The sequence below is a fragment of the Hyperoodon ampullatus genome, assembly GCF_949752795.1.
Source record: "Hyperoodon ampullatus genome assembly, chromosome: 9".
NCBI classification, from domain to species: Eukaryota; Metazoa; Chordata; class Mammalia; order Artiodactyla; family Ziphiidae; genus Hyperoodon; species Hyperoodon ampullatus.
Genome location: NC_136922.1, coordinates 94,178,816 through 94,204,283, shown reverse-complemented (window position 1 = coordinate 94,204,283; position 25,468 = coordinate 94,178,816). Strand labels below are relative to the sequence as shown.

The window sequence follows — 25,468 nt, the reverse complement described above, 5'->3', positions numbered from 1 at the left end:
AGAGAGTAACCTTCCTGGTAGAAGGTATTTAGTATACAGTTGGGGTTGGAGAAGGAATGAGAAGAGAGACCCTCTTTTCTAAACCAGGGAGATAAAAATGAAAAGTAGGAAAAGGAGAAGGATGGTTTTAATAATGGCACTAAAATCCTACTTCAGACAACCTGAGAACTAGAAGGATAAAAGTTGCTGAAGATTTGCCTAATTGGGTATTGGTTTAATTATCTGATTACTTTTTTTTGTTTGTTTTGGTATTTATTTACTTATTTTGGCTGCCCTGGGTCTTAGTTGCCTCATACGGGATCTTCGCTGTGGTGTGCAGGATCTTTCGTTGCGGCATGCAGACTTTCTTAGTTGCAGCATGCTGAGTCTTAGTTGCAGCATGCATGCAAGATCTTGTTCCCCAACCAGGGATCAAACCCAGACCCCCTGCATTGGGAGCGTGGAGTCTTACCCACTGGACCACCAGGGAAGTCCCTGACTTCTTTTGTTTTTTTTTTTTTTTTCGGTATGTGGGCCTCTCACTGTTGTGGCCTCTCCCGTTGCGGAGCACAGGCTCCGGACGCACAGGCCCAGCGGCCATGGCTCACGGGCCCAGCCGCTCCGCGGCATGTGGGATCTTCCCAGACCGGGGCACGAACCCGTTTCCCCTGCATCGGCAGGCGGACTCTCAACCACTGCGCCACCAGGGAAGCCCTACTTTTGTTTTTAAACACCTGGAAATTCAGGTGGGCTCTTGTTTTGTGGTAGACTTAATATCCAAAGAGCTGAGATGACTCATCATGTTTTGAAAACGCCACAGTTTAGCAGAGAAGCAAAAGTAATGGTTCTATTTGGATTAAAGCTCTTTAGAGATTTTTTTATATATATATTTTATTTATTTATTTGGTTGCTCTGGGTCTTAGTTGTGGCTTACTGGCTCCTTAGTTTTGGCACTTGGGCTCCTTAGTTGCAGCATGCATGTGGGATCTAGTTCCCTGACCAGGGATCGAACCTGGGCCCCCTGTATTGGGAGCGTGGTGTCTTACCCACTGGACCACCAGAGAAGTCCCTCTTTAGAGATTTTTTTTTTTTTTTTTTGCTGTACGTGGGCCTCTCACTGTTGTGGCCTCTCCCATTGCGGAGCACAGGCTCCGGACGCCAGGCTCAACGGCCATGGCTCACGGGCCCAACCGCTCCGCGGCATGTGGGATCTTCCCAGACCGGGGCACGAACCCGTGTCCCCTGCATCGGCAGGCGGACTCTCAACCACTGCGCCACCAGGGAAGCCCTTTAGAGATTTTTGATGCTGCTGTCCCTTGGCTTTTCCAGCCCAGCCCTCAGAGGATGTTTTGTTTTCTGAGTGCCCATGCCTGCAACTGTGAGCTGTCCCATGTGGACGGTGGGCCCTCATAGTTCAAAAAGCGTGCCTTGCATAGGTTTTGGTAGCACAGAATTTAGCATATGCTTTCAACTCATTTATAACATAACTTAGCATGTTTTTCAATGTAATTTATTCACTAGCAGTCTTAATGAAATGGGCTGATGTGACTAAACATGGTGTGGTGTGAAGAATATTCAACCACTGAGGACTTATGAACCTGCCTTTCTAGCCTGGCTCTGCCTTGATGCTATTTTGAGCAAGTCAGCTTACACTCTGAGCCTTGTTTGCATTGCGAGGGGATTGCCGAGGTCTTAAAGGATCCATTCAGCTTGAAAAGTTCATGATTCCATGATCGACTACTATATTTAGGGAAGATTTCCAGATGGAAAAATATGACTTTCAAAGAGGGTAAATATCAGTAAAACACCGAATTCTGCATTGGGAGTGAGACCAAAAAATTCCTAGAGACAGACATCTCGATCCTGATGAGTTTTTTTAAAAAGTTTTTTGTTTGTTTGTTTGTTTAAGATTTCATTTTTTTTAAAAGAGCAGTTTTAGGTTCACAGCAAAAGTGAGAGGAAGGTACAGCGATTTCGCACATACTCCCTGCCACCACCCATGCTTAGCCTCACCCATTGTTAACATCCCCACTAGAGCAGTACATTTGTTAGAACGAATGAACCTGTGCTGACACAGCATTGTCACCCACAGTTTGTAGATCACTTTGGGGGTTCACCTTTGGTGTTGTGCTGTCTGCGGTTTTGTCTCGTGAATTTTTCTTTTTTTTTTTTGCGGTACGTGGGCTTCTCACTGCCGTGGCCTCTCCCGTCGCGGAGCACGGGCTCCAGAGGCGCAGGCCCAGCGGCCATGGCCCACGGGCCCAGCCGCTCCGCAGCATGTGGGATCCCCCCGAACCAGGGCACGAACCCGTGTCCCCTGCATCGGCAGGCGGACTCCCAACCACTGCGCCACCAGGGAAGCCCTCTCGTGAATTTTTAATCACCGTGAATCTGCATGGCACCAGGGCAGTTCCTGCTCTGTTACATATAGCATGGCAGGGACCTAGCAAAGGAGGAGGTACAAGGTCGGCACTGGATACGTATATGTTGTACCGTCTGTACTGGCTTAGTGCTTGCTACTCAGAGTGTGGTTAGGCCTGGCCCCCCCGGGAACCATGCAGAAGCTCAGCGGAGGCCCCCCCAACCCTGCTGGACAGTGCCTGCATCTTAACGAGATACCCCATCACGCGTGTATCATCCCCATTCCTTTCTCTCTGTCGTCACAGAGAGAACCTTTCACTCTTGTCTGACCTAATGCTTGAGAGCTTGAAAATGGATCTGCAGAGCTTGAAATTAGAGTCTCCAAAGCCTTTTCTGCCGGGAGAGACTCACCTGGGTTTTCTAACCTCTTCCTGAATTAACTACAGAAGTGATTCCCATGGCATTTCAGCAGCTGTCTCTTTAGAGTTGATTTCTGTCTCCTGGGGCTTGGCCAAAAGGAGGGGGAAGAAAACCTTCACAGCTTGGCTCACCTCACAGTTCTTAATAGAAGATTTTGTTTCTCAGTTTTACTAGCTAGGAGAATTTTTCATTCTTTTGATCACTTTGCCTTTCCTGTTCCTTGTCCTTTGTAGGCAGAATTGATTGAATTCTAATTTGCATCAGATACTTGGGCTCGTAAATTAGCCATTAAACGCTCCTTTCTTTGCTATTTTATCTCTTGCAGTTTTCCAGTGCACTTACGAATATGTTTCTGATTCATTTTAAAAGGGATCTTGCTCTCTGTTCAGGTCTTGTATTTCAAAATAAATCATATCATAGCAGAGTTTTAAAACAGACACATAAAATAATTTATTCTTAGGAAAACTTTAAAATCTTTATGCTACATAGTTGTACATATTGTCATTTTATTCTCAAATTTGTAACTTTTTAACCTTTACTGTAGACAGCTGCTACTTTACTGTTGTTATAATAAGTATCATTTTTACTTTTACCCATGCTTGGAATGTGTCAGGTAAATAGTAAAAGCACATAGACAAGAAATCCTAGAGCCAGGTTGTATGGAAGACAACAAATGCCTAATAATATTGCTATGAAATAACCTAAAATCTCTGAGAAATGGTTTTCTTCTTTTATTGTCTATTCATTTTTAAGTCATATTCCATATGAAGGAGCGTGACCCTTTAAAGTAAGCAGCTTCTAACATCTACCCTTCTGAAACTCTTCCAAAAAATTGCAGAGGAAGGAACACTCCCAAGCTCATTTTCTGAGGCCAACATCACCCTGATACCAAAACCAGATAAAAATGTCACAGAAAAAGAAAACTACAGGCCAGTATCACTGATGAACATAGATGCAAAAATCCTCAACAAAATACTAGCAAACTGAATCCAACAACACATTAAAAAGATCATACACTATGATCAAGTGGGATTTATCCCAGGGATGCAAGGATTTTTCAATATCTGCAAATCAATCAGTGTGATACACCACATCAACAAATTGAAGACTAAAAGGAATATGGTCATCTCAATAGATGCAGAAAATGTTTGACAAAATTCAACACCCATTTATGATAAAAAACTCCAGAAAGCGGGCATAGAGGGAACCTACCTCAACATAATAAAGGCCGTATATGACAAACCCACAGCAAACATCATTTTCAGTGGTGAAAAACTGAAAGCATTTCCTCTAAGATCAGGAACAAGACAGGGATGTCCCCGCTTGTCACTATTATTCAACATAATTTTGGAAGTCGTAGCCACGGCAATCAGAGAAGAAGAAGAAATAAAAGGAATCCAAATTGAAAAAGAAGTAAAACTGTCACTGTTGGCAGATGACGTGATACTATACATAGAAAATGCTAAAGATGCTACCAGAAAACTACTAAAGCTCATCAATGAATTTGGTAAAGTTGTAGGATACAAAATTAATGCACAGAAATCTCTTGCATCCCTATACACTAACAATGAAAGATCAGAAAGAGAAATCAAGGACACAATCCCATTTACCATCACATCAAAAAGAGTAAAATACCTAGGAATGAACCTACCTAAGGAGGCAGATGACCTGTACTCAGAAAAGTACAAGATACTGATGAAAGAAACAGAAGATGACACAAAAAGATGCAGAGATATACCATGTTCTTGGACTGGAAGAATCAATATTGTAAAAATGACTGTACTACCCAAAGCAATCTACAGATTCAATGCAATCCCTATCAAATTACCAATGGCATTTTTCACAGAACTAGAACAAACAAATCTTAAAATTTGTATGGAGACACAAAACACCCTGCATAGCCAAAGCAGTCTTGAGGAAGAAAAATGGAGCTGGAAGAATCAGGCTCCCCGACTTTAGACTATACTACAAAGCTACATTAATCAAGACAGTATGGTACTGGCACAAAAACAGAAATATAAATCAATGGAACAGGATAGAAAGCCCAAAGATAAACCCACACACCTATGGTCACCTAATCTATGACAAAGGAGGCAAGAATATACAATGGAGAAAAGACAGCCTCTTCAGTAAGTGGTGCTGGGAAAACTGGACAGCTACATGTAAATGAATGAAATTAGAACATTCCCTAAAACCATACTCAAAAATAAACTCAAAATGGATTAAAGACCTAAATGAAAGGCCAGATACTATAAAACTCTTAGGGGAAAACATAGGCAGAACACTCTGACATAAATCGCAGCAAGATCTTTTTAGATCCACCTCCTAGGATAATGAAATAAACACAAAAATAAACAAATGGGACCTAATGAAACTTAAAAGCTTTTGCACAGCAAAGAAAACTATAAACAAAATGAAAAAACAACCCTCAAATGGGAGAAAACATTTGCAAATGAAGCAACCAACAGGAGATTAATCTCCAAAATATACAAACTGCTCATGCAGCTCCATATCAAAAAAACAACCCAATCAAAAAAATGGGCAGAAGATCTAAATAGACGTTTCTCCAAAGAAGACATACTGGCAGCTCAAAAGCACATGAAAAGATGCTCAACATCACTAATTATTAGAGAAATGCAAATCAAAACTACAATGAGGTATTATTACCTCACACCAGTTGGAATGGCCATCATCAAAAAAATTTACAAACAATAAATGCTGAAGAGGATGTGGAGAAAAGGGAACCCTCCTACACTGTTGGTGGGGATGTAAATTGGTACAGCCACTATGGAGAACAGTATGGAGGTTCCTTAAAAAAAAAATAGGGCACCGTATGATCCAGCAATCTCACTCCTGGGCATATATCCAGAGAAAACCATAATTTGAAAAGATACATGCACCCCAGTGTTCACTGCAGCACTATTTACAATAGCCAGGACATGGAAGCAACCTAAATATCTTGTCAACAGAGGAATGGATAAAGAAGATGTGGTACATATATGCAATGGAATATTACTCGGCCATAAAAGAGAATAAAATAATGCCATTTGCATCAACATGGATGGACCTAGAGATTGTCATACTGAGTGAAGTAAGTCAGACAGAGAAGGACAAATATTATATGATATCACTTATATGTGGAATCTAAAAAAAGCATACAAATGAACTTATCTACGGAACAGAAATAGAGTTACACATGTAAAAAACAAACTTATGGTTACCAGGGGGGAGAGGGATAAATTGGGAGATTGGGATTGACACATGTACAGTACTATATATAAAATAGGTAATAAGGACCTACTGTATAGCACAGGGAACTCTACTCAGTACTCTGTAAAGACCTATATGGGAAAAGAATCCAAAAAAGAGAGGATATATATATCTATATCTATATCTATGATTCACTTTGCTGTACACCTGAAACTAACACAACATTGTAAATCAACTATACGCCAATAAAAAATAAAGTAAGCAGCTTCTATCTGCTGCAAGTTTTTAACTTTCAGATGCTAATGGAACCAGCTAGAAATATTTCATCTATATAAATATATGACTAAATATCACTTAACAGATTGTGGTGTATACACACAAAATCTATTCATAGAATTTTGTCTTAACTCTTGATTTTCATCTCTGCTAATGAGTCACAAATTCCTCTGGATGCCCCCGTTTCAGCTTCTGTGCAATGTAACAAGCTATTTTAACTCTATATTATGTCTTTTGTAACCTTACAAATTACGTAGTATAATTGTTCATTTATACCATCAATGTTTGTTTAGATTTAACCATATTTTTATCATTTGTTTATTCTCTGTTTCGTCTCGGATCTTCCCTCTGAGACCTTTTCTTTTGAAGTGTAAATGTATCCTTGTTTAGAAAGACTTTTTCTGTTGGTATAACCACTTTTTTAAAATCTGAAAATGTCCTTATTTTAACAAATGGAGAGTATTGCTGTTTATTCAAATCTAGGTGTCAGTGTCTTCTCTCGGCACTTTGAAGATGTTATTTCATTGTCAGTTGGCCCCTAGTTCTGTGAAGTAGTTATCTCATGGTGTAATTGCCATTCCTTTTCTCTGACTGCCTGTACAATCTCTCTTTGCCTTTGGTGTTCTGTGGTATCATCATGTGTGTAGGTATGGGTTTTTAAAAAAAAATTCACCTGGTTTGGGATTCTTTGTCTTCCTGAATTCAAGGATTCATGTCTCCTACTGTTTTGGACAGTTCTTAGCACTGTCTCTTTGAATATTGTCTCTGCTCAATTCCCTCCATTACTGTTTTTTAAAACTTTGATCAAATATGTGTTGGACTCATTCTGTGTTCATATCTCTTCTCTTTTTTACATTTCTCCTCTTTTTGTTTCTCTGTGCTACATTATGAGTAATTTCCAGGTCTGTCCCCCAGTCCACTAAATCTCTCTTCAGCTGTGTCTAAATTGCTATTTATTTTTTATTACATATTGTATATTGAGTTTAAAAATTTTAATTATTATATTGTTCATTTCTAAATATTCTTTTGGTTTTTCAAATCTTTCTGACCATTTTTCATAGCCTCTTGCTCCTTACTCATGTTTTCAGTCCCTTCTTTATTATTTTAAATGAATTAAACACACTTTCAAAAATGTATCCTATAATTCCAATATCTGAAGTCTTTACAGATCTGATACTGTTTGTGTGGGTTTCTTCTTTTTTACTTCTGGGGGAGGTTTCTCTTGACTCTTTTTCATAATACCTTATTTCTTAGGTGTTTTGTAATTTTTAACTTTGCAGTCATGCTTGAGCACCAGGCTGTCTGGTGCGGTGTCCCTCTAAGCTCTCTGTTTCAGTGTTCCTCTAGGACCTGTGCCCTGGGCCTTCATCAGGGGTCTGGGCCATCACATTTCCTGCCTCTCTATACAGTGTATCTGAATTACAGATGGAGATACCTAAGCCACTTAAATGATAGTGACAGCTGTCACAAGGATGAAGAATATGAAAGTTTGAGAGGATGATGGGATGCTTTTGGCACGTATCAGAACTTGGTCCTCAGACACCATTCATTCATTCATTGATGTATTCATTCACTTAACAGATGTTTATCGAGCTCTTAGTATATGTCACTCACTGTGCTAGGCACTGGGGAAACAGATCAACAGTTTCTGTCCTCAAGAATCTCAGAGTATAATGAGCAGACAGTTCATTTCAGTGGGGCACGATCAGGGATGGGACAGGTAGAACCTAGGGAGAGGCACTAACCCAGCTTTGGAGTATTGAGGAGGGAGGTGGTATCTGTGCTGCATCTGCAGGGCCGGTAGGAGTAATCCAGGTGGAGAGCCTGGGAAGGGCATCCCAGGCAGAGAGAGAAGAATGTGCCAAACACCAAGCCACAGAGAATCTGGGTAGCTCATTCGGCCAGAGCATAGTTGGGAAGGCGTGAGAGTGGAGCAGGGAATGATGAGAGGAGAGCCTGGAGGTAGTCTGAGGTCTGGATGTGGAAGGTCCTATAACTAGGAAACTACTGAACCTTCTTCCCTGGGTAGTGAGTGATGCTGTCAGAGTGGTCACGATCATTTCTCGTAAGAGCCAACTCTTATGGAAGAAAAAGGACATGGGCTTGGGAGTCAAGGCAGGCTTATGCACAGATTCCAGCTCCACCTCTGTCCGGGTGATCATGTAATTGATTTAGTTACCTTCTCTGAGCCTCTCTTTCTCATGTGATAAATGAGAGAGAACAGGCAAGACAGGCCCGTAAGGCCTCTTCCATTTATAGTGTTCTGTGGTGTTGCTAGAAAGTAAGAGAAACGTGTCAGTGTGTACACGTGCACACACACACACACACACGCGCTTAAGTAAAAGTGGTGCTCAAATTTACGACTATTCACAGGTATTACGCTGACAGTAACTGTGGCAATTTCTGACTTCCAGTTGGTTGTTTAACTTCTAACCGTGAATCGTGGCTGTTCACAGCGAGTGGATATCTGTTGATTGAGGATATTTTTATATCTGAAACAAAATGTTAGCAGTATGACTTTCATTGCCTTGCAGCTAAACTCAGCTGTTGTTTTCTTTGTAGATGAGCTCCCTCTGGAACAGCACAACCTTTCTTTATCCTCCTTGGAGTTCATGCCAAGGGAAAGCACCGTGCACGGCACTGCACACGTGGCCTTAACAGAAACCGCTCCAGGGTCCCAGCAAAGCAGTTCTCTCCACGTGAGATCATCTCCATCTGCCAGTACTTTTGATACAAACTTTTTTAACCAAGGAAAATGGACCCAAAGTACAGCAGATCACAGCATCTTTGTGGCAAATTATGTGTCAGTGACAAGCAACGAGGTCATAGATGATGATGAAATGGATAACTTTTTGCCAGAGACTTCCTGGACCACTTCCCGCGTGGTTTCTCCCATACGATTCGTCACACTCGGTCTGCCAGGGCTGCACAAAGAAACGTTAGACTCCCTGCCGACTCCATCGCTACCCATCATTTCTTTACAAGATGAAGAAGTGACATCAGTCTGGCAAAACACAGTGCAACAACCAGCAATGTCTGCTGAATCCCCCAATCATTTCAGTGCTTTTCGGTCAGCTTTTCCCACTTCCAAGGGCATAATTCTAACTCCTAGTAGGAACTTGGTGTTTTATCCTACTGACACTTACGGGCACGTTTCAAGTAGGACTTTGCCGGAGATCATGGCTTCAGGAGCAGAGGGCACAGAAACCCTCCTTCTCAGCTCGCAGTATTCCGAGCCTCGACCACCACGTGATGGTGTCACTCGGCAGCCTCCTCCCCCGTCAGGGCAGGTCTCGCCGCCTCCAGAGGATGCTCTGGCTGCAGGTACAGACAGATACTCTGATGTGACTACTGCTTTGGGTCGAAGTCTGGATGAAACCGTCTCTCCAGGCACACACCGTTCTGCGGCTGTGTCCCAGACGGCCCTTGCCTTTGGCAGCAGCAGTGCACGTTTGGCTTTGTTTTCAACTCCTCTTGTGTCTGGATTGTTCTCTACTCAATCAGCTGCTGTTTTATATAACCCCTGTCTTCCCGCCAGCTCCAGTGAGGCATCAGAACTGCCTGGCCATTCAGTGGTCCCAAGTCGTGCGGGTGACACTCACGTCTGGAGCCCAGTGTCTTCGTTCAGACCGTACACGTGGTGCGTGTCCTGCACTGCGGTGTCGCCTCGGCACGTGCTGTCAGCGAGCCTCTCGGAGAAGGACTTGGGGTCGGGGGATGGTGCTGAGACCCTTTCCCTGACCCTCTCAGAAGTGAGCAGCATCTCTCCACCGAGCAGCGTCACGGTGGACTTCTCTGAATTTGACGAAGGCCCGCAAGAATTTCATACACTTTTCCCCTCAAGACTGATGGTTCCCCTCTCTTCTCCATCTGTGGAAATCTCAGCAGCGAGCGTCGGTATTTCAGCTGAGGGGGAAATGAGTAGTGTGATGACCACACAGATGTACCCTCCCCAGGGCCACCTCTCTGTGCCCGTGTCACCTGACGCTGCTGCTTTTGCCTCCTCCTCTGTCACCGAAACTCAAGTAATGCCATCCAGTGTGACAGCCGTGCTTTCCTCGGTCACGCCAGGTGCTCTCCTTGACTCTTCTTTCCCCATCACAGCAAACAAAAACACCCCATCGCTTGCTGTCAGAGGCCCAGGTCTTCTTACGTCTTACAGTTTGGACCTGTCGGCACAGCCTTCGCTTTTTCCTGACCGAGAACCTGCCAGTTTTTCCCAACGTGAAAGTGCAAGTATTTGGGATTTTACATCCAGCTTTTTCTCCACTCCACCGCTGGAATTCAGCAGCTGGGTCTCTCCATCTTCAGAAGTGCTTGCTTCTCCGTCTCCGAGGTCAAGTGATCTGTCCACCTTCATTTCTCAGGCATTTTCTACCTTGGTTGAGACACTTTCGTTGACCAACTCTATCAATTCTCAGTCACCTCAGCTTTCTGTTCCCAATTCCACAAACCTTGAATTTTCTCAGCTCTGGCCAAGCTCAGACCTTCCTTTAAGCACCTTCACTTTTCTCCCTAGTTACTCTGAAATGTCACTACTCTCCAGCTTTCCCTCCAGTTCTCCAGAGTTTTCTGAAGCACCCACAGTGTCACCCACAGATGCCGAAGCTCATTTTACCTCAGCTTTCACTGCAGCTACCTCCTATTTTGAGTTTTCACTCGTGTCCCGTGAATCTGCAGCCACCACACTGGCGCCCTCCAGTTCTGAGCCCATTTGGACTGCTGTTCCTACTACACCCGTTTTAACTGAATCTGCTGTCTTTTCAACCCTGACACCTTCTGATGATGGTATCAGTGCCATGAACAGTCCCACGTCCGTCTTACCCTCTTTCTCTGAAGTCAACCCTGTCACCACAGTGCTGGTCAGCACTGGGTACCTGCCATCAGCATCATTGTTTCTTCCTGAGGTGATCCGCTCACCTCTGCCTACAGAGCCAGACGGTACGCGTGGCCCATCATCCACACCCACAGATTTACCGAGGAACATCTCCACTGAACTGAGCACATCTGATACCAGTGCTGCCCCTGAGAATTCTGTTCCCACCACCCTGAACAGCAGAACTGTGAGTCAGAATCGCCATGAGGGCAGCACGGTTCTCCCCCCGTCATCCCTTCATCCCGTGACCACCCCCGCTCCCGAAGCGACGGTTCATACTCCAGCGCTGGTCACCACCAAGTCGCCGTATGTGTGTGATATTACGGTTCCTGATGCCTATTTGATCACAACTGGTAAGGCCCTGCTTCACATCACTTCTCTTGGTTAGGGTGATCTTCCAAAAGTGTTTATACGAAATGCTTATGTGATATATAGCATCGTGGCAAAGAGTGTAGGCTTTGGACCCAGACAACTCCTGGGTTGTAGTCCTCACTGCTTTGCCAGCTCCCATGAGTTCTCCAGACAGTTAGACAGTTAGGCTTCTCTAAGCCTCAGTTTCCTCAACTATTAAGCAGGGATGATGGTGGCACCTACTTCTTTGGGTTATTATAAAGATTTAAATGCATTAATGCATATAAAATATTAACCCAGTGCCCAGCGTATAAGATGCGCCCACAAAATATTACAAATTAGTAGCAGTGAAAGCAAAGGAGAGATTTAAATGAGCCTTAGAAATGTTTGCTAGGCTGTTTGTCTTTGGAGCTCATGACCCATTGGATGCGTAGATGACACGGTTAAAGCAAAACGCCTTCACGTTTCGTTCAAGCAGTTAGTTGGGCAAATGTGTAAGGGCCACCGTTGCAATTTCTTACTAATTTACTGTTCTGACTTTTCCTGGAAGAGAGGGGGCGCTTTGTTCTTATACAGTCCTGTAAATGTCACTTGGAGCAGAGGGACATGGAGTGGCTCAGTATCCTCTGAATTGGGTCACAGACTTCGACCTTCTCCCCAGCCTGCAGTCCGAGTCACCAGCCGACAGGCAGCAGCTTCCCTTGCAGCTGCCGGCTGCTTTAGTCACATGAAACTGGAATACCTTTGATGTCATGTCTGAACAAGGCTGGTGACTGTGGTCCCTTGATCAGACTCTCCCACTCGTTCCTCCTGAGAAGTGCCAAGTTGCGCATAAAGTCGGTGCCCTGTTAATATGTACTTAAGTACAGCATGTGGTTGATCAGTAACCTGGCTCTGTGTATTGGTGTCGATGGGGATGGGGGACAGAAAGGAAGGAGGAGGAGAAGGTGGCAGGAGAGGTGGAGCAGGAATGCAACGGACGGACAGGGAAGGTGGAGGGGAGGAGGGAGGAGAATGCGCTGCGTCTTTCTTCTCCATGCTGAGACCAGGGAGGGCCGTGGGTCCTCTACCTTTTCATAATGACACTGAACTGATTTGCAGTGCTGGCGCGCAGAGCTGTGCAGGAGTACATCATTATGTCCATCAAAGAGGTGTTGAGGAGCCACTTCAACCGTGTGGTGGAGCTCAAGGTGGGTGCCTGCGGCATGGAAGTCTGGTGGGGGAGTCCGAGTCGAATGCACATCATAATGGGAGTGGGACATTCGCTTTCCTCTCTCCCCTCCCTTCTCCTGGTGGACACCTACTCATCCTTTGGATCTCTGCTCAAACATTGCTTCTCCAGGGAAGCCCCTTCTGACCCCAGATGAGACCAGGTTTAGTCCATCACGGGGATGTGCTGGCAGAGCTGGAACAAAGGGCTCTAAGACCAGAGTTTGGGGTGATGACCTAATGATCTCGCTTCCCTTAATTTACATGGAAGGGCTTGGATTAGAGTTTAGAGTGAGTGCATATGTATGTTTCTGTACGTCGAGTGAGATAGAGATAGATTTCTAGATGTTTTTTGCTGGACGTCTGCCGGTGCCTTCTCTCTCCTGATAAGCTCAGAAAGCCCCGCTCTAGGCCTGCACCATCCCGAACAGAGCCACAAGCCACGTGTGGCTGTTGAGCATGTACAGTGGGGCTTGTTCCAAGTGAGATGTGCTGTCAGTGCAAAATACACACCAGATTTCAAAGACTTAGTGCAAAAAGGAATGTAAAATAGCTCAATAATTTTTTGCATTGCCTACAATTGAAATGACATGTCAGATATATTGGGTTAAGTAAAATGTTTTTTAAATTAATTTCACCTGTTTCTTTTCATTTTTTTCTTAATGTGGCCACTAGAAATTTAAAAATTGCATATGTGGCTCACATGTTTCTTTTGGACAGCTCTACTTAGTAGAGTAAGTGCTCCTTTTTATGGGGGGAAGTACAGTAAAACACCTTGAATTCTCCTTAGTTCTTTATTCAGTTCGTATTATTGACTCTTCTTCTTTTTCACTGTCCTTGCTTTTGTAACTTTGTGCTGTTTTTGAGAAAGTTGACATGTATGTAAGAGGCATAACTAAAATAAAATTTTAATTATCTCTGAAGCAATACCCCTTCATTTAAAACTATTTATTTTTTAACTTGATGATTTTTCTACTCAGTATGATTTCCTTTAAGTTTGAATTATGGTACCCTCAAATTTAATAATTATCATCTTTTGCATTTTTTATTTTCATAGGTTTATGAACTGTTCGCTGACTTCACTTTTCTGGTAACATCTGGTCCCTTCGTTTACACAGCGATATCAGTCATAAATGTACTTATAAATAGTAAACTTGTTCGTGACCAGACTCCTTTAATCTTGGCTGTGAAACCCTCCTTCCTTATGCCAGAGTCCAGGTTCCAAGTTCAAACGGGTAAGCAAATTGAGCATAGTTATTTTGATTTGTAAATAGAATTTCACTTTATTTTTTGTGTTTCAAAATAATTTGGGGAGGATTATGTTAAAATTTGTTATTTAAATTTCAAAAAACTTCATAATTATGGAGAATTTCCAGCATATACAAAAGTACACAGAATAGTTTAATGCACCCCCAGGTACTCATTGTATGGCTTCAAAATTTTTCAACTCCTAGCCACTTCTGTTATATCTACACCCCCATTGACACTCCCTCCTCTCATGTTATTTTGATACAGCATCATGTCGTCTCATTCATAAATATTTCAGCCTATGCCTCTAAAAGATAAGACTATTAAACATATATACACATACACATAACATATGCACATACATACATATACATGCATACATACACATACATCTGTCCACAGTATCATTATCACACCCCCTAAAATTAACAGTGATTCCTCAATGTCATTTAACTTTTTTTTTGGCCATGCTGCACAGCATGCGGCATCTTAGTTCCCCGGCCAGGGATCGAACCCACGCCCCCTGCAGTGGAAGCATGGAGTCTTAATCACTGGACCGCCAGGGAAGTCCCCTCATTTAACTTTTTATTATGGACTTTTTTAAACATATACAAAAGTAGAGAGAATAACATATTTAGCCCACCCATGCCCGTACAAACTTTAAAAATTATCAACATTTTCCCAATTTTGTTTCATCTATCTCACACAAACTTCTTTTGAGGAAGCTAGAGTGTTTTAAAACAATACCAGGTATCATGTTGTTTCACCCATAAATACTTAAGAATTCATCTCTAATGAATTTATTTCTATTTGAAATGTTTCAGCGTTGCATCTTTTGATGCTCCAATTATTATCTTAGATATTTTTCCATTTTAAAATGATACAAGTCACCTTCATCTTGTGTGTAGTCATTTGGTACAGTTGGCTTTCTACATTTCCATGATATGATACATACAAATAACACATCATAGACCCTCGTACACTGTTGGTAGGAATGTAAATTGGTGCAGCCACTATGGAAAACAGAATGAAGGTTTCTCAAGAAACTAAAAATAGAACTACCATATGACCCAGCAGTTCCACTCTTGGGTATGTATCCAAAAAAACCCCCACTAATTTGAAAAGATACATGCACCCCAGTGTTCATAGCAGCATTATTTATAGTTGGCAAGACATGGGAACAACCCAAGTGCCCCTCAACAGATGAATGGATAAAGAAGATGTACACACACACATGTGTACACACACACACACACACACAATGGGATACTACTCAGCCATAAAAAAAGAATGAAAATTTTGCCATTTGTAGCAACATGGGTGGACTTAGAGTATATTATACTAACTGAAATACGTCAGACAAAGACAAATACTGTATGATATCACTTATATGTGGAATCTAAAAAATAAAACAAGCTAGTGAATATAACAAAAAAGAAACAGATTCATAGATATAGAGAACAAACTAGTGGTTACCAGTGGAGAGAGGCAAGGGGGGAGGGGAAATATAGGGGTAGGGGATTAAGAGGTACAAACTACTATGTATAAAATAAATAAGCTTCAAGGATATATTGTACCATACAGGGAATATAGCCAATATTTTATAATAACTATGGATGGAGTATAACCTTTAAAAATTGTGAATCACTGTGTTATATACCTGAAACTTATATAATAATGTACATCAACTATATCTCAATTAAAAAATAATAACACATCATAGTACTCAATCCTGTACTATGGATCAGAGTTGATTGATTTACACACTATTTTGTCCCTCTCCTCGTTACTTAATACTAAAGAAACACCTTGTTCATGGGACTGTGATACTGTCCTTCTTTTCAGTACTGCAGTTTGTGCCTCAGAGTGTGGATACGGGCTTCTGCAACTTCACCCAGCGCATTGAGAAAGGCCTGATGATAGCTCTCTCTGAAGTGAGAAAACACCACCAGGGGACGTATAACCTCACGGTGCAGGTAAGAATAGCATTGAATGCAGAACAAGATGCTTTATCTTTTAAAGAGGAGCTAGTTTCATAATGTGTTGTTTAAGACACACTTAACTCTTACTAATTCCCTCCAGCAGAGGAGATTTAGTTCACATGGATTAGAAATCATCTCTTTCCATGGTATCGAGTCCACAGAGCATGAATAGGCTAAGTATATTTGAACATTGTAGAGGAGCCCAATAACCAGGGAGTTCAGATATGGTGAGCTGAAAAGAGATGAGCCTATGCAGGAAATGCAAGAATGTTCCAGAAAAGAACTTAAATATCAACTTTAAGTTAATCAACTTAAATATCCAATGAGGGAAATGCCTAAATACACTAGTGTTTCATATTATGGAATTTCACTTCATGGAATACCATGAAATGCAGTTCTTCACTCTAAAAACAGAATATAGCTACTAATCAAAAGATAGGTTTTGTATGTATTATGTGGAAACTGCTGATATTTTTACGTTTCTTTGATATTTATCCCTCCATATTCTTTGTTCTCTCTCAAATTCATTTTAAGTAGATTTTGGTGATCCTGGATTCACCCTCCATATTTCTTATTTTTTCCATTTCTTTTTTAAATTCCCTATTTTTACAGATTTCTAAACCTTGTCCTCTAAGTTATTAATTTAGTCTTCAGATGTGTTCATTATGTTATCCAATCCCTCTATTGAATTTTCTTTTAGCCATCATTGTTTTTTCATTTTTATTTGCTCTTTTTTCATTGCAGCCTTTCCTGTTATGATGCAGGCTTATCTTGAATGATGATACAATATTTCCTTGAAAGTTTCTGGAGACATTAATTAGTATTTTTAATATGTTGTCTTCCATGTGCTAAGTTGTCTCTGTTTTCTCTGCATTCTTTGCCACTGTTCTGTGTTGACCTTGGTCCTTGACTTTGGTGCTGCTAGGTTTCTGTAATCACCTGTAGACCATTGGTGGCTGTCTCTAGGAATGAGGAAGCAGGTGGTTAGTTTTGGCACCTTGTTCATCTTTCCACTTCAGCTGTAGAGTCTGTGTCTACATAAGCCTTGTCTCCTGATGGGAGGATTCATTGGAGCCCTGGGTACCAGGCAATGTGTGGTCATGGACAGGCAGCGTGGGCACCCCTGCCCGCCGTGTGAGATGAGGAGGCTGTACCCTGGGGATGGAGTTAGTGTGTTTTTCATGGCAGAGCTGCTCTTTCTTTCACTCTCTTTCTTTCTTTGTCTCTTGTGTGCACTGCGGTTAACTCCACCCACCTTCCTGCCTAGGAGGCCATGCCACAGTGGGTCTTCAGTCCTCTCAGTCAGGGAGCTCATCTTCTTCAGGCAGCAGTTCTTCGGGCTCCTGGGGTGAAGGTGGAGCTGCTAGCACTTCTGAGTTGGCCTGGGTGTGAAGTTGGAAGGGAGGGAGACAACCGACTCAGCTGTTGGCACTCAGTGTTTAATTAGTGACCCGGATCGCGGTCTCAGCTCCTGCAGATCTCTGCCCTGGAGGCCTCCTGGGGCCCCTGAGGGAGACCACTCTCAGTCTACTGTGGTCTGTGCCTGTGTGTGTTTGGGGTCTCAGTTCCCTCCGTTCTGGTTTGTATCAACATGATCCCACCCTCTCTCCATCTTTCAGTAATTTGACAGAATCTCTGGTTTTCTTCCGTTCTCAGTGCTGTCGTGGATTTATTCCCCTTTGTTCATCTCGTTGTTATTTCAGTGGGATTTGGGGTGGGAAAGAAAAGGGGAGGGACTGTAAATACATGTGCTCAGTTCCCCACTTAATGTAAAAAACATTTTCAATAAACTAAGGGTTTAAGAGTATTACAAAAGGGAACCAGGTTGTGAAGCCAATTACTCTTCCTTTAAAAATGCTCCTTTAAAAAAAACTTGGTGAAGCCTCATCCACCAGAACACAGGCACTAGTCCCCACCACCAGGAAGCCTACACAACCCACTAAACCAACCTTAGCCACTGGGGACAGACACCAAAAACAACGGGAACTACGAACCTGCAGCCTGCTAAAAGGAGACCCCAAACACAGTAACATAAGCAAAATGAGAAGACAGAAAAACACACAGCAGGAGAAGGAGCAAGATAAAAACCCACCAGACCTAACAAATGAAGAGGTAATAGGCAGTCTACCTGAAAAAGAATTCAGAATAATGATGGTAAAGATGATCCAAGATTCTATTTCCCAGATCCAAAATCTTGGAAATAGAATAGACAAAATGCAAGAAACAGTTAACAAGGACCTAGAAGAACTAAAGATGAATCAAGCATCGATTAAAAACACAATAAATGAAATAAAAAATACTCTAGATGGGATCAATAGCAGAATAACTGAGGCAGAAGAACGGATAAGTGAGGTGGAAGATAAAATAGTGGAAATAACTGCTGCAGAGCAAAATAAAGAAAAAAGAATGAAAAGAACAGAGGACAGTCTCAGAGACCTCTGGGACAACATTAAACGCACCAACATTCGAATTATAGGGGTTCCAGAAGAAGAAGAGAAAAAGAAAGGGACTGAGAAAATATTTGAAGAGATTATAGTTGAAAACTTCCCTAATATGGGAAAGGAAATAGTTAATCAAGTCCAGGAGGCACAGAGAGTCCCATACAGAATAAATCCAAGGAGAAATACGCCAAGACACATATTAATCAAACTGTCAAAAATTAAACACAAATCATATTAAAAGCAGCAAGGCAAAAACAACAAATAACACACAAGGGAATCCCCATCAGGTTAACAGCTGATCTCTCAGCAGAAACTCTACAAGCCAGAAGGGAGTGGCAGGACATAATTAAAGTGATGAAGGAGAGAAACCTGCAACCAAGATTACTCTACCCAGCAAGGATCTCATTCAGATTTGATGGAGAAATTAAAACGTTTACAGACAAGCAAAAGCTGAGAGAGTTCAGCACCACCAAACCAGCTTTACAACAAATGCTAAAGGAACTTCTCTAGGCAAGAAACACAACAGAAGGAAAAGACCTACAATAACGAACCCAAAACAATTAAGAAAATGGGAATAGGAACATACATATCGATAATTACCTTAAATGTAAATGGACTAAATGCTCCCACCAAAAGACACAGATTGGCTGAATGGATACAAAAACAAGACCCATATATATGCTGTCTACAAGAGACCCACTTCAGACCTAGAGACACATACAGACTGAAAGTAAGGGGATGGAAAAAGATATTCCATGCAAATGGAAACCAAAATAAAGCTGGAGTAGCAATTCTCATATCAGACAAAATAGACTTTAAAATAAAGACTATTAGAAGAGACAAAGAAGGACAGTACATAATGATCAAGGGGTCGATCCAAGAAGAAGATATAACAATTGTAAATATTTATGCACCAAACGTAGGAGCACCTCAATACATAAGGCAAATACTAACAGCCATAAAAGGAGAAATCGACAGTAACACAATCATAGTAGGGGACTTTAACACCCCACTTTCACCAATGGACAGATCATCCAAAATGAAAAAAATAAGGAAACACAAGCTTTAAATGATACATTAAACAAGATGGACTTACTTGATATTTATAGGACATTCCATCCAAAAACAACAGAATACACATTTTTCTCAAGTGCTCATGGAACATTCTCCAGGATAGATCATATCTTGGGTCACAAATCAAGCCTTTGTAAATTTAAGAAAATTGAAATTGTATCAAGTATCTTTTCTGACCACAATGCTATGAGACTAGATATCAATTACAGGAAAAGAGCTGTAAAAAATACAAACACATGGAGGCTAAACAATACACTACTTAATAACGAAGTGATCATTGAAGAAATCAAAGAGGAAATTAAAAAATACCTAGAAACAAATGACAATGGAGACACGACGACCCAAAACCTATGGGATGCAGCAAAAGCAGTTCTAAGAGGGAAGTTTATAGCAATACAATCCCACCTTAAGAAACAGGAAACATCTCGAATAAACAACCTAACCTTGCACCTAAAGCAATTAGAGAAAGAAGAACAAAAACATCCCTAAGTTAGCAGAAGGAAAGAAATCATAAAAATCAGATCAGAAATAAATGAAAAAGAAATGAAGGAAACGATAGCAAAGATCAATAAAACTAAAAGCTGGTTCTTTGAGAAGATAAACAAAATTGATAAACCATTAGCCAGACTCATCAAGAAAAAAAGGGAGAAGACTCAAATCAATAGAATTAGAAATGAAAAAGGAGAAGTAACAACTGACACTGCAGAAATACAAAAGATCATGAGAGATTATTACAAGCAACTCTATGCCAATAAAATGGACAACCTGGAAGAAATGGACAAATTCTTAGAAATGCACAACCTGCCAAGACTGAATCAGGAAGAAATAGAAAATATGAACAGACCAATCACAAGCACTGAAATTGAAACTGTGATAAAAAAATCTTCCAACAAACAAAAGCCCAGGACCAGATGGCTTCACAGGCGAATTCTATCAAGCATTTAGAGAAGAGCTAACACCTATCCTTCTCAAACTCTTCCAAAATATAGCAGAGGGAGGAACACTCCCAAACTCATTCTACGAGGCCACCATCACCCTGATACCAAAACCAGACAAGGATGTCACAAAGAAAGAAAACTACAGGCCAATATCACTGATGAACATAGATGCAAAAATCCTCAACAAAATACTAGCAAACAGAATCCAACAGCACATTAAAAGGATCATACACCATGATCAACCGGGGTTTATTCCAGGAATGCAAGGATTCTTCAATATACGCAAATCAATCAACATGATACACCATATTAACAAATTGAAGGAGAAAAACCATATGATCATCTCAATAGATGCAGAGAAAGCTTTCGACAAAATTCAACACCCATTTATGATAAAAACCCTGCAAAAAGTAGGCATAGAGGGAACTTTCCTCAACATAATAAAGGCCATATATGACAAACCCACAGCCAGCATCGTCCTCAATGGTGAAAAACTGAAACCATTTCCACTGAGATCAGGAACAAGACAAGGTTGCCCACTCTCACCACTCTTATTCAACATAGTTTTGGAAGTTTTAGCCACAGCAATCAGAGAAGAAAAGGAAATAAAAGGAATCCAAATTGGAAAAGAAGAAGTAAAGCTGTCACTGTTTGCAGATGACATGATACTATACATAGAGAAACCTAAAGATGCTACCAGAAAACTACTAGAGCTAATCAATGAATTTGGTAAAGTTGCAGGATACAAAATTAATGCACAGAAATCTCTGGCATTCCTATATACTAATGATGAAAAATCTGAAAGTGAAATCAAGGAAACACTCCCATTTACCATTGCAACAAAAAGAATAAAATATCTAGGAATAAACCTACCTAAGGAGACAAAAGACCTGTATGCAGAAAATTATAAGACACTGATGAAAGAAATTAAAGATGATACAAATAGATGGAGAGATGTACCATGTTCTTGGATTGGAAGAATCAACATTGTGAAAATGACTCTACTACCCAAAGCAATCTACAGATTCAATGCAATCCCTATCAAACTACCACTGGCATTTTTCACAAAACTAGAACAAAAAATTGCACAATTTGTATGGAAACACAAAAGACCCCGAATAGCCAAAGCAATCTTGAGAACGAAAAATGGAGCTGGAGGAATCAGGCTCCCTGACTTCAGACTATACTACAAAGCTACAGTAATCAAGACAGTATGGTACTGGCACAAAAACAGAAAGATAGATCAATGGAACAGGATAGAAATCCCAGAGACAAACCCACGGACATATGGTCACCTTATCTTTGATAAAGGAGGCAGGAATGTACAGTGGAGAAAGGACAGTCTCTTCAATAAGTGGTGCTGGGAAAACTGGACAGGGACATGTAAAAGTATGAGATTAGATCACTCCCTAACACCATACACAAAAATAAGCTCAAAATGGATTAAAGACCTAAATGTAAGGCCAGACACTATCAAACTCTTAGAGGAAAACATAGGCAGAACACTCTATGACATAAATCACAGCAAGATCCTTTTTGACCCACCTCCTAGAGAAATGGAAATAAAGACAAAAATAAACACATGGGACCTAATGAAACTTCAAAGCTTTTGCACAGCAAAGGAAACCATAAACAAGACCAAAAGACAACCCTCAGAATGGGAGAAAATATTTGCAAATGAAGCAACTGACAAAGGATTAATCTCCAAAATTTATAAGCAGCTCATGCAGCTCAATAACAAAAAAACAAACAACCCAATCCAAAAATGGGCAGAAGACCTAAATAGACATTTCTCCACACAAGGTATACAGACTGCCAACAAACACATGAAAGGATGCTCAACATCTTTACTCATTAGAGAAATGCAAATCAAAACTACAATGAGATATCATCTCACACCAGTCAGAATGGCCATCATCAAAAAATCTAGAAACAATAAATGCTGAAGAGGGTGTGGAATAAAGGGAACCCTCTTGCACTGCTGGTGGGAATGTGAATTGGTATAGCCACTATGGAGAACGGTATGGAGGTTCCTTAAATAACTACAAATAGAACTACCATATGACCCAGCAATCCCACTACTGGGCATATACCCTGAGAAAACCATAATTCAAAAAGAGACATGTACCAAAATGTTCATAGCAGCCCTATTTACAATAGCCCGGAGATGGAAACAACCTAAGTGTCCATCATCGGATGAATGGGTAAAGAAGATGTGGCACATATATACAATGGAATATTACTCAGCCATAAAAAGAAATGAAATTGAGCTATTTGTAATGAGGTGGATGGACCTAGAGTCTGTCATACAGAGTGAAGTAAGTCAGAAAGAGAAAGACAAATACTGTATGCTGACACATACATATGGAATTTAAGAAAAAAAAATGTCATGAAGAACATAGGGGTAAGACAGAAATAAAGACACAGACCTACTTGAGAATGGACTTGAGGATATGGGGAGGGGGAAGGGTAAGCTGTGACAAAGCAAAAGAGAGGCATGGACATATATACACTACCAAACGTAAGGTAGATAGATAGTGGGAAGCAGCCGCAGAGCACAAGGAGATCAGCTGGGTGCTTTGTGACTGCCTGGAGGGGTGGGATGGGGAGGGTGGGAGGGAGGGAGATGCATGAGGGAAGGGATGTGGGAACAGATGTATATGTATGACTGATTCACTTTGTTATAAAGCAGAAACTAATAAAAAAAAAATCAAAAGAAAAAAAAAAAAACTTGGTGAGGGAAATTGTGAGAGCAAAATCATAGTCAGGCTTTTGGCTAGACATTTTAATTTAGTTGAGAAGCCTGTTCTGATCTCTTCCTTTCAGATCTTGAACATCACCGTGGGGTCTTCAAGGCCTGCTCCTCGCCGGGGCCCAGTGAACATCATCTTCGCTGTCAGAGGCTCGCAGGGGTTTCTGAACGGGTCTGAAGTGAGTGAAATGCTGAGGAACTTGAGCGTGGTGGAGTTCAGTTTCTACCTGGGATACCCAGTGCTGCAGATTGCCGAACGTGAGTGCTGCTCTCCCGGGGACGTGGCTGCAAGTGCTTGTGTTGGTGGACCTCTTCTTTTCAAATAAAATAGCTAACAGAAATCTGGAATATAAATTGGAGCTTCTCAGATCATGCCAGGGTGGGCCTCCAGAACCCTCCTCTCCCACTGGGCTTGCTTTATTATTCTCTTTAGAGAGCCAAGGACACTATCAAAGATTATACCGGTTCTGGAAAAGGTGAAACCAGAGAGACTGAGAACAGATTTGTGGTTTCCAGGGGTGAAGGATGCGAGGAAAGCAATTTTCGGGGGGGGGGAGCGGTGATGAGAATGTCTTGTATTTTTATTGTGGTGGTGGTTCCACACGTCCATGCATTTGTCAAAACGCATAAAACTGTACACCAGAAGGAGTGGGGCTCACTGTGTGTATACTTAAAAAGAAAAAAGAAACAAATGAAAACAAACAAAACCTTCTTTCCTGGTGGAAGAGATTTAATTCACAGTACAAATGGAGTGGAGGTAGAGGAAACGTTTACTTCAAAATGTTTAAAATACAGTAGATTCCACCCCAAATACAGTAGATTCCAGAGTTGAAGTCAGGCAAAAAAGATATCAAATTCTTTTTCAGAATGGAGCAGCCAGAAGGTTTAATGGTTTTTGTCGTATTTTCGTGTACTGTTAATTAAATGGAAAGGAATAACTTGTAAAATGCAAAAGTAGATAGGGGTAAAATGGCTATTTACAAATAGCAACTTTCAGTGATAGATAGAAGATTGTCACTTTACCCTGCCTGAGTCATTGCTGGGAAATTCCAGGGCTCTGAGGTGCACGGTGTGAAAAATTCATTGCTCTGGAACAATGACATTTCAAGGGGAACTTACGGGTGAGCTCTCTGTGAAGTAGTGTCCCATCGTGTTACTTGAGTAAGCCCTTTCTTTCTTTTTCTCCCTCTTTCTCCCGGAGACTAAGGTGCTCAGGACCCTCCCACTGACCCTGCCTTCCCCTGAGCCTGGCACTTTGTTCTTCCATAGGCAGAGCTAATTAGTATAGGAGAGGCAGTGTGCTGTGACTTACCCAGTGCTCCCTAGAACACTCACCTTTCTGACTGTTGCAAACAGGTTTTTTATGTATCTTTCTCCCTTTCTCACCCTTTCCTTTCTGTAGCCTTCCAGTACCCACAGCTTAACTTATCGCAGTTGTTGAAGTCCTCTTGGGTAAGAACAGGTATGTTTAACTTACGTGATGTTTTTGGGAACTGTAAGAGTGAGAAGTCTGTGGGGGGGTATTGAGAAGGATACTGCCTTTCCTTTTTCTGACTCCTAAATTCAGGGCAAAATGTACCTTAGATTCTTGCAAAGAATGAATGAGAAAGGGATTCAAATTTGGCTGTGGGAATGTGTCCCACTGAGTTATGGCACAAAAAGGATTGGCTTTCTTTAAAATTCATACATCAAGTTCAGGGCAAAGTCTAACAGGAATTGACAATCTTCTGACCAGAATAGGACAAGGTTCTGAAGCAAGGATCTCTTTTTTTCCCTAAAAGCCTCATATGTCTGGTTTTATAAGGACAAATAAGGTAACTTGGTGAGCCAATAAGAAGCATGTTTTAAAGTCTTGTGGGCCTGGGTCAGATACTTACAGCTATGGCGTTGCAAATAAAGGCTTTCTAACTTGGTATGCAGAAGTGTAAAAGATAGTTGGATGCTCAGCGGGTACCCAGCATGTAAGCAGCACAGTGAGTAAGCAACTGGTCATGGGGAGGAAACTTGTAGAATGGGGATTGTCACCACTGACAGGTTCCCAGACCCTGCCAGCTTTTGTTGCTTCACATACAACATCGCATATAAAGGCTCCACCTCATGCATGGTACAGTGGCCTTATTTTCCAGATAATTTTCATAGTGGTTAAGTGACTTGCCCGTGGTCCTATCTCAAAGGGGATTTGAGCCAGTTCTGGCTGGAAAGCACAAGCTTTTTTCTCCTGTAAAGGCTGACAAGATGTTGTCTGTTTAGATAATCTAGATGTCTGAAGACAGGCCTCCTTATCTCGAGTCAGTTAATGAGTCTAAATTTTGAGTCAGGATAAGATATGAACTCAAAACCACTTCCAGAAA

At 41.5% G+C, this 25,468-nt stretch overlaps 1 protein-coding gene across 2 annotated transcripts in view; it reads left to right on the top strand.

Annotated features, from left to right (window-relative positions):
* KIAA1549 overlaps positions 1–25,468 on the top strand; it is a gene marked incomplete at its 3' end in the record, with an annotated part of 152,234 nt that overhangs the window by 51,949 nt on the left and 74,817 nt on the right. For both annotated transcript variants that reach the window (XM_079710863.1, XM_079710862.1), the window contains exons 2-7: positions 8,809–11,475; positions 12,575–12,663; positions 13,740–13,917; positions 15,776–15,906; positions 23,192–23,375; positions 24,520–24,579. In XM_079710863.1, the coding sequence (XP_079566989.1) occupies positions 8,809–11,475; positions 12,575–12,663; positions 13,740–13,917; positions 15,776–15,906; positions 23,192–23,375; positions 24,520–24,579 (3,309 nt within the window). The remainder of the gene's footprint in view (positions 1–8,808; positions 11,476–12,574; positions 12,664–13,739; positions 13,918–15,775; positions 15,907–23,191; positions 23,376–24,519; positions 24,580–25,468) is intronic.